Below are 9,549 nucleotides of genomic sequence, written 5' to 3'. Positions count from 1 at the left end.
ACAAACTGGCCTTTTTGTCTTTCCAAACACACCATTTTCATTTTGTCTGAAGTCTATCTGGGTTTTTGCAGTTCGGTATTGAAACAGTTTGAAGGACCAATGGCTGGCTGTGAACACAAATCTGACCGGAAAGGGGGGCGATGGAGAAAACCCTGTAAAAGCAACGTGTAGAGTCAGACTTGCATCCATCTCTAAGCAGAAGAGTGACATTAGGATAACTCACAGATGCTTACAGATAGACTGTGGAAATTAGGGCTTCAAATCCAGAATCATTCTTCAGCTGGTCTAGCCAATCAAACCAATCAATATCGCCGGTGTATTCCATGATTAACATTTCAGATTGTTGTTCTGATGTTGTTTCTGATGCACAGTTCTCCACTCCTCTGTTGACCTGCGTTGGTTCCTAGGAAGCCCTTCATCTGGTCAGGTTTGGAAACCCCAGGACTGGATCACCTAGCATCACTAACAGCACTTACAGCACTAACATAACGTTTGGTGGACATTTTGTCTTTGGCCCAAAGCATCGTACAATAGCGTAGGTGGCCACCGAGGGAATCAAATTCCTAACCCTAGGAATGTTAATGCCTTGCTCTACTTGTTGGGCTATAGGACCACTTATTCAACTCTACCTTTTGCACTTTATCTAGTCTTGTTCCATGCAACCATTTGACTCCAGGAAATGTTATGTTATGTATGGACGTAAGGGGCACCTACCAAACAGGCAACTCAATACAATTCAAAACAAATAAATGGAACGACAAAACTCTACCCCTGAAATAACAAAGTCTTGAGTGTGAATACATCTCTCTCTCTCTCTCTTCAATATGTAAATGAGTGAATGGAAGAGAAAGCAAGGTGGCGTAAAGCTGCTCTGGGCTAACTGTGAGCTAACTGCAATCACAGCATATGATGGAGACAGGTTCTGTTCCAACACCACGCAGGGGGGAGGTGGAAAGTGGTTTCCAATGTTTTATTCATTGTCAGGACTTAATGCATCCAGGTTCAGAATCATTCAGTTTTGGCACCTTGAAAGACATGAGGCTTTTTTGTTCCTCTTTTAAAATACTCATTTACAACCACACAACTCCAAACTATTAGAAAACAAAAGCGAAATTAAAATGTGTAAGGCGAAAGCCTGTGCGAGATTTCAAAATAAAAACTAAAATAATAATGAAAACAGAAATAACAAATCTTTAAAAATATGACCAGTTTTTTTCCTTAAAAAAACAACAATTATTTGTTCTTTAATGTTTGAATTGATTCACTTGGAAAGCGGAATGAAGCCCTGCACCCAAACAACCCCAATCCCAACGAAAAAAAACGATAGAAATAGACACAGTACATTAACATAAAGTTCTGCTTTGTCACAACCACCTGCGTAAATCCCATTCTCTTGAATACAATTTGGCTCCGTCTAAAAGCAGATTGGGTAATTTGGATTAGCATGCATGTAAATAATTTTTTTTTGTCTGTTTCGTTTTTTGTTCAAGTCACCTTAGCTCAAACAGCCACGCTCTCCCTCGCACATATCGGAGTGTTTCGGTGGTGGCGTTTCATTTGCTTGTCCAGTTTAATATCAACTCCATTACCCAGAGTTCTCTGTTCTCTGACCGCCATCGAGTCGAGGCGGGAAACGATGCCAATCGTTAGCGTCCAAACAAAGATGGCCGCCAAGACCTTTCCCAGAAGGTGAAATAACGTGTTTTAATTATTCCTTTATTTATTCATTGTAAAAGTATGTAATAACATGTCAAGTATGAATCAATTATCCATTTGCCAAGTCATCTCTGTGCTCAGCTACTTCCTGCCAGCAACCGGCCAATCAAAATAAGTCCTCAGCAGTTTCGATGAAGACTTCACGTTGTTTCACGTACACGCAAGTCTTTTGTTGTCTTTTTTTTCCTAGTTAGTATTTCTGCACCAGGGAAGTCAAGACTTGATTGATACAACATAGATATTCATGTCTATAAAATCAATACATATATCAACTCATATGTTTTAGTTGTACTTTACGTGTGTTTGTTTTGAGTTTTTCGTTTCGCAGCCTTAAATTGCTCCCTGCCTTTAAAAAAAACTCTGAACCGCACAAATGGTTCACAGTATTAACGCGAAGTAAGGATGAAATCAGGAAGGAACAGCAACTGAAGAAAGAGTCGGTGGGGGTTGAGGGAGGGGGGCGAGTCGTCTGGAGCCTGTGGGCTTGTGATTTGGAGTGGTGGGAGGAGGGGGGGAGGGGGTGTCAACGAATCAAACGCACATCCCCAGCCGTAGTCACACCAATGGGAGGAGGGGTTAAAACCCCTGATATGTCACGTGCGTGAGGCAGCCAATCAGAGGCCCCACAGACTCGCCCGGACCCCGCCTTCTCCTTACACCTCCACCCACCCTTAGAATCTCTACAAACATATTCAAATTCATTAAACAACGGTAGATGGGGAAAAAAATCATGCATTTTTCATTTTTTTTTCTGCATTTTCTTCTTGCCGTTTGTGTCGGTGTGTGTTTGTTTTGTTTCTCACAATGGAAAGTCACATCTCATGGTCAGTGGAGGCCCCTCTATGGGGACCCAAGGTGCTCACGCTCCCCCCCTCCTTCCCACCCCCACCCTCTATTCACCATCTGCCTTCCTCTCGTCTCAAGCTCTCCTTTCCCTGATCCATCCCTCCATCCCACAACTCTAACCTCTCTTCTCTTTCTCCCCTATCCTCGCTTTCCCTCTGAACTCTCCCTCTCCATCTCTCTCCCTCCCTCCCTCGCTCCTCTCCCTTCCCTCTCCACCCATCCCCATCCCTCTGTCTCCCCCTCCCCCCCGTCTCTCTCTCATACGGGTGTGGTGCGGCGGTTGGCTCCATCCTTCAGGTCCTTCTGGATGCAGTTGTGGACCTGCAAGAAGTTGTGGTCCCTCTCGGTGGTGTTGGAGTTGTAGGTGGAGCCCGGGTCCAGACTGGTCTGGCCCGCCTTGGGCAGCGTGTACATGGACAGCTCCGTGGACGGCAGCGCCGCGAAGCCCTTGAGGCCCACGGGCGAGGCCTCGCGGGAGTGCGAGGGGTCCGTGGAGCGGGACGAGGAGCGAGAGCGGCGCCGGTAGCGGTAACGGTAGCTGGGGATGCGCGAGATGGTGGCGGCGCCCTGTAAGTAGTCCGCGGCGCGCGCCCCCACGCGCAGCTCGCGGTGCCGGTCGATGAACATGTGCACGGCCAGCACGCCCACCATCTCGGCCATGATGAAGGAGAGGGCGCCGAAGTAGAAGGACCAGCCGTAGGAGTAGCTGTTCTTCTTGGAGTCGCTCTTGGACGGGTCGCCGGCGTTGGCTGAGATGTACACGATGATCCCGATGATGTTGCTGAGCCCTGCGGGGGAGGGGACCAGGCGTCAGGGACACGGTGCGATTGGAGCACGTTGGATTTATGTAACACGTTTGGAACTCGTGTCCTGCATGTCACCGCTTAGGAAGACGAGAGGGGTGTTTAACGCAACGCATAAGCAACGCATTAAGAAGACGCTAGGCGCATGAAACGCATGAGGAACACGCTAGCCACATTGTAACGTATTAGGAACAGGCTAGGCACGAGGGAACAAAAAGCTGTGCATGTCAATGTCATGTGTGTCCATGTTGTTTCTTAAACATTCTCTTGTTGTTTTCTTGGTTATCTCATGGCTTGGCCATGTTTTATACTGATGTGATGATAATGAAAACGATGTATTTGAAGCCCAAGACTTTTATGTGAACGTGTGAAAGACGAGTGTTGTACAAGAAAGTCAAACTATGTTTTAAATGTATTCCATAGTTCTATAGTTTTTCTTGACTAACTCTACTGTGCTCTCTGAATCCCATATTTTCTGTCGATATCTTGCCTTCATCTCGTTCCAACTTGAATCTCTGCCTTCTCCCTCTTCGCCCAATCCCTTCCCCTCTCTCTCCATTTCTCTCTCAATGGAAGATGATAACTGGGACAGATTCACTCTGTGGTGTTCTGTGAATGTTTCAAATCCTCATTCAGGTTCACTCTCCATCTCTATCCCTCCCACTCCCCAGCTCACTCTCTCCCACTCTTTCTCTCTCTCCCTCTCCATCACTCCCACTCTCCATCTCTCTTTCTCCCAATCCCTCTCTCTCCAACTCTTTCTCTACCTCCCTCTCTTTCTAGTGCCCGACTCACATCTCTCTATCACTCTGAATCTCTCCCACTCTTCCTCTCTGTCTCTCCTTCACTCTCCATCTCTCTCTCCCACTCTTAACCTCCATTGCTCTCTCTCTTCAACTCTCTCCACCGCTCTGTCTTCCACTATGTCTCTCTCTCTCTCTCTCTCTCTCTCTCTCTCTCTCTCTCTCGCGCGCGCGCAAAGAGAGAGCGCAAACTGACACAGAAACTGTAGGGGACAGGCCTCTAAGCAGTGAGACAGGCAGGTGTGAACTAAACTATCATTAAACAGTACAGATAAACACATAGACAGACAACTGGAACACAAATAAGATGAAAGATAGACTGACAGATCAACAGGAAGACTTCCATAGAAACAAAGGTAGATGGATGGGCAGAGTTAGAATGGAGATTTATAGACAGAGGGAGATAAACATTGAGATAAATAGGGATATTTACATAAAGACAGAAGGAGACAGAAACAAAGAGAAAGAGAGAGAGACAGGGAAGAGACAGACATGCAGATGTCAGAACACTGTGTTCCAGATAGACAGACAGGGCAAAGGGTTTGTGTGTGTGTGTGCGTGTATGTGTCTGCATTTTTGTGTGTGAGTGTATGTGCGTGTGTGGGTCTTATTGGGTCAGATCAGAAGAGTATCAGGGACACCTTATTTTTAGAGTGTAATCCCACCGGTCTCCCGAACGCCTAGCAACAGGACGAGAGACAAAGAGACAAAGAAAATAAAAGAGAGAGAGACAGAGAGAGAGAGAGAGAGAGAGAGAGAGAGAGAGAGAGAGAGAGAGAGAGAGAGAGAGAGAGATAGAGAGAGAGAGAGAGACACTGAAGGGAAACTAGTTATCTGGCACAACCTTTTGGACTGGCCTAGAACCACACATACACATGTGCACACACACACGCACACACACACACACACACACACACACACACACACACACACACACACACACACACACGTGCAGTTGAAGAGTAAGGCACTTTCAAATGAATACATTAACATAAGCTGCCCGCTAACTAGCTTTTAATGGATTGCTGTCTGAAAACAACATCTCTTTGGTGTTATACTCTCTTCTAATTTAACAGCAGGTACATTATTATTTGTACGAGGTGCATCATAGCCAAGCACAATTCAGTTATTGGCCCTCAAACTAATAAACAATAGATCATTGTGTGGATCAATACACACGTCTTGGTCAGACTATTTTTTCCCCCCTCTCTCCCTTTAACCTATCTCCTTCTCTCTCCCCCTCACTCTCTCTCTCTCCTCACCCAATCTCTCTTTCAGCTAGATCAGACAGTGCCCCTCTTCACATGATGTGAAGAGGGGTGTGTCACATGACACAGCTGTGTTTACGTGTTTTTCATCTATACATGACATCTATCGCCATCTTTTACCACCTACAAGCATGTCAGTGCGTGTGTTTCCGATGGTGACAGTGGACACAGTTTGTCAAAAACTTGTCATTGTAATAAATCAACCCCAAACCCCATTTCTTCCACATTCCATGGATGTTACCCCAAACCCTCACCTCTCTCTCTTTTTCCGACTCCCCCTTTCTGTCTCTCCACCCATATCGCAATCTCCCCCCCCCCCCCCCCCGCGCTTCACTGGGATGCGCGGGGGGGGGCGGGGTATGCGTATGCGTATTCATGCGTATGAAGGAATACTGCAGCAGCAATGGGAACATGCAATTTACAGCATTTTCATAAAGCCATACACTTTTTACAACAACAGAGAGGATACCCAATTAGTACAGTTTACCATAAAAGCAACATGTCAAAATCAGTAGACAAACAGGTGGGTGAAGTTGCTTTTGGGAGTAACAGAGTGTAAAGTTGCCAAAACCACAGAGAATAAACTTGGAATCTTGTCCATATAAATCTGCCAAATTCTAGAAGACTTTCACACCTTTACACAAAGCTATGATTAACACTAATAAAGCTCTCAAAGTACACAGCTGACAAAACACAACTTTTAGAACGGATTTAGTCTCTTAGTTTCAGAGGACATTCATACATCATAGCGCATTCAAAACCCTCCACTTTTATGGTCTTTCCATGTCTACAAAACAACGCAAGGCCGGCATATGAAGTTTGTTGGTGCTTTTGGCTAGCAGCCTGACACCAGAGGTGGTGGGAGGGGTTACAAGAGATTGATGCGCTGGCATTTGTGACATGCTGGCTGTTAAAGCTTGGGTAGGCAAATTATTTTGCAAGAATTTATTTTCATATTTGTGGCATTCACTTTACATCGCGACAGCAATCAATAAATCAAATGCTCTGACTTTTTTCTTTTTATAAATCCGGTATCTGTGGCTGTCGCAGGCCAGTACTAAACCAATCCAATCATGCAATTTGACCCAAATGAAATGATTGGATGGTTTACCTGTCTGTCTCCCTACTTATCAACCTGTGCGCCCTCTTCCCTTGCACTCAATGCTCAATGAGTGCAAGGGAGTGTGGAATGCATTGTCCCATCTGCTATAACTGGTATGCTGTATAATGCATCACCAAGTCTGGAAACTCATGTAGGCTATATAAAACCCATTTGCTGCCCCATAAAACCCCATCTAGTTGTTAAGCATAACATTATATGGTCATGGTTTGGTGAAACCAGAGGATGTTTGACAGGTCACCTAGAACAGACTTGGGGTTCCTTGAAACCTCTACTTTGTACACATACCAAGGGCTTAGGCCTGATAAAGCAACCACTGCCCACACAAGGAGATAGTATCCATGGAAACCAAATGAAACCCAGGAAGGAGTTCCCTCACTAACACCCATTGGATAATTCAGATATAGCGTATGCTCACAAGAGACCAATCAGGAGAACCTTCCCATTTAGACGGAGCTTCAAACTTTGTCAACAAACTTTGACAGAAGAAAACAATGCATGCAATATTCTCAGTTAAGTGTTAACTCTCAAGATTTACCTCAGGTTCACCAATTTTACTCTGTTACTACGTGGTTTTACCAGAATAAACTCTTCTCAGAGTAACTCAGAAGAAAAATGTATCCTCTGTATTGTCTCTTAGCATTTAACCTGGGGAAAGAACTTTCCCCATGACGCAGGGCTTGGCAGACCTACTGCTAAAAATAGGGAGCTTCTCGCCTTAGATTTTTGGCATGTCTCAGATAAACAATCCAATTGTTCAATTATTTCATTGATCAACCAACGTAGGTCATTATTTTAATGGGCCCTGGTTTGTCTTGGAAGACTTGGAAAAGAGAGCTAAAACGATTTGAACATTAAAGTTGTATTCAAGGGTGTGACTCTCTCCTGTTAAATTATGTTGTATTGTTTTAGCAACAATATTGTCCATGGGAGTGTGGCAGTTTCCAGATTCTAAGAATAAATTATATAGACAAATCTGAACAACAGCAAAATAAGGAGCATTTAGATCCATATTGAGAGATTTATAGATGGAAAGGATGGGTGAATGGTACAAGAAAGTATAAACTGTTCTGTAAGGAGGTAAATTAGTGTGATGAAAAAATCAAACAGTTAAAAACCTAACCTAACCTTCAGGCTTTCTTATCAGAGGAAGACATGGTTAGTGACGATTGACTTTAAAGTGAGAACATTTCTCAAAGATACAAAAGTTAAAAGCAGTAAAGAACGTCTTCCCAGATATCTTTTTCTTTTGTGTATTCTATAAACCAGAGAATTCAGGTCTCGAGGATTTACTGAGAAAGACATTAATGGACTTAAAAAGATTAATTTTAAACCCTTTTTGATGGCTAGGTAATCTAGTCGATGTATTCTCATTCCCTTTTCACTTTTCTTTCCTTTCTTTCAATTTAGTTTAAACTCGTAGCAAGAGCTGTGTGAAAGATCTGCTCTTTTTAAATTAATTGAAATAGAAAAATGTGAATAAGGTGCTCTTGCAGGAAACACATGGTTCCATTTAAAGGGATTGAATGGACCAGGGAATGTAGAGGTAAAAGTTTTCGTGTATAAGAAATAGCAAACGAAATGTTAGGTATTAGAGCCAGTTTTAAAATGTCTTCTATCTTTGTGTTCCAACCATAAATAGGGATATTTTTGGGATAGAGATAGTTTAAATTACGTAATTCAAGGATGAAGCACAGAGGAGGAATATTCGTTTTTAGGGGGTGATTTTATTATACTGCTGCCGGGAAATTAGACCGCAATCATAAAAACTACATGTGGCCTAGTTGTAATGCATTAAACACGCATATTAGAGTCAAATAACTCACAAAATATTTAGAGAGGGCAACTTCAGAGATAATTTACTGCTTTTTTTTATTTGCTGTCTATACCTTTAGGCTTCAGTGCATTCATGGTTCAAATGGTTACGCACTATTTGAGCCTTTTTAAAAGTTAAATCACGCTGGCTTCTCTGATCACCCTCTTGTATTATGTTTTTAAGAATATATAGTACATATTCTATTTGATTGTATTAAACCTAGAAATGAAATGCCCATAGCAAGATGAGATAATCATCTCACTCATTCAGCCCCTGTTAGCAGTGATGTTTTATGTGCTATAGCATGCAGCCTGCTTTGACTTGTGCTCTTCATGTGTGAAGCTTGAAAGGAACGCTGGCTCAAACCTTTAATGGGGGAATTACTCCCCCCCATCCTCCCTCCTTCCTCCTCCTCCTCTCTCCCCATCCTCTTCCTCTTCCTTGTCCTCGCTCCGTCATCTCGTTCCTCTTCTTCTCTTTTTCCGCCTCTCTTTTTTCTCCTCCTCTCTCTCCTCTTACTCATCACCCTCTCTTCCCTCCTCCTCTCTCCTTACTCCTTCTCTTCCTCTTTCGCGCCTTCTCTCTCCAGCCATTCTCACTCCGTACTCATCTCCCACCTCTCCCTCCTCCTCTCGCTACTCATCACCCTCTTCCTCCTAAAAAATGGGCATGAAGAGTCGACTAAAGGCCCTGATATACTTCACACAAAAAAGGTGAGAGACTTTGCATATGCTGCAAAACGTCTGTCGAACACAGCGATTTTGACATGGCAGATACCGTCACTACGCTGTGTGGAGCTTAATGACGCGCGTCAGGTGAGACTCAACCATTCACTTGGTATTGGTGACCGATTGCAGACAGAGGTGTGTTGGAGGAAGAATGGGAAAGGTTTCAGTAGTTTGGCTGATTACTTATACCACTTCGATCAAAGCCCAATGCAGTGCTGAGAGGTTGTTGCAAACCTTCCATTTTGTCTGTCTGAGCACAATATTTCAAATGTTCGTACCTAGAATTATTCTGCGATAACCATTTAAGGTGTTCTCCTATGGGGCTGATGCTATTGTTTTTGTCAAGAATCAGAACTTTATAGATGTTTTGTTTAAGTGTGTTAATGAGTTTGGGTATTGAGTATTTCTGTTAAAAAATAATTGGCAGTAAAGTCAGGCTCTGATGGTTC

General features: G+C 43.7%; 1 protein-coding gene across 1 annotated transcript in view; it reads right to left on the bottom strand.

Annotated features, from left to right (window-relative positions):
- Window positions 1-2,820: 2,820 nt before the first annotated feature.
- cacng2b (calcium channel, voltage-dependent, gamma subunit 2b) overlaps window positions 2,821-9,549 on the bottom strand; it is a gene marked incomplete at its 3' end in the record, with an annotated part of 41,366 nt that continues 34,637 nt past the window's right edge. Inside the window, exon 4 of the mRNA XM_079728785.1 lies at window positions 2,821-3,350. Within this exon, the coding sequence (XP_079584911.1) occupies window positions 2,821-3,350 (530 nt within the window). The remainder of the gene's footprint in view (window positions 3,351-9,549) is intronic.

The sequence above is a fragment of the Pollachius pollachius genome (assembly GCF_949987615.1).
Source record: "Pollachius pollachius genome assembly, chromosome: 2".
NCBI classification, from domain to species: domain Eukaryota; kingdom Metazoa; phylum Chordata; class Actinopteri; order Gadiformes; family Gadidae; genus Pollachius; species Pollachius pollachius.
The sequence above is the reverse complement of the archived record's forward strand: the minus strand, read 5'-3'. Positions and strand labels throughout refer to the sequence as shown.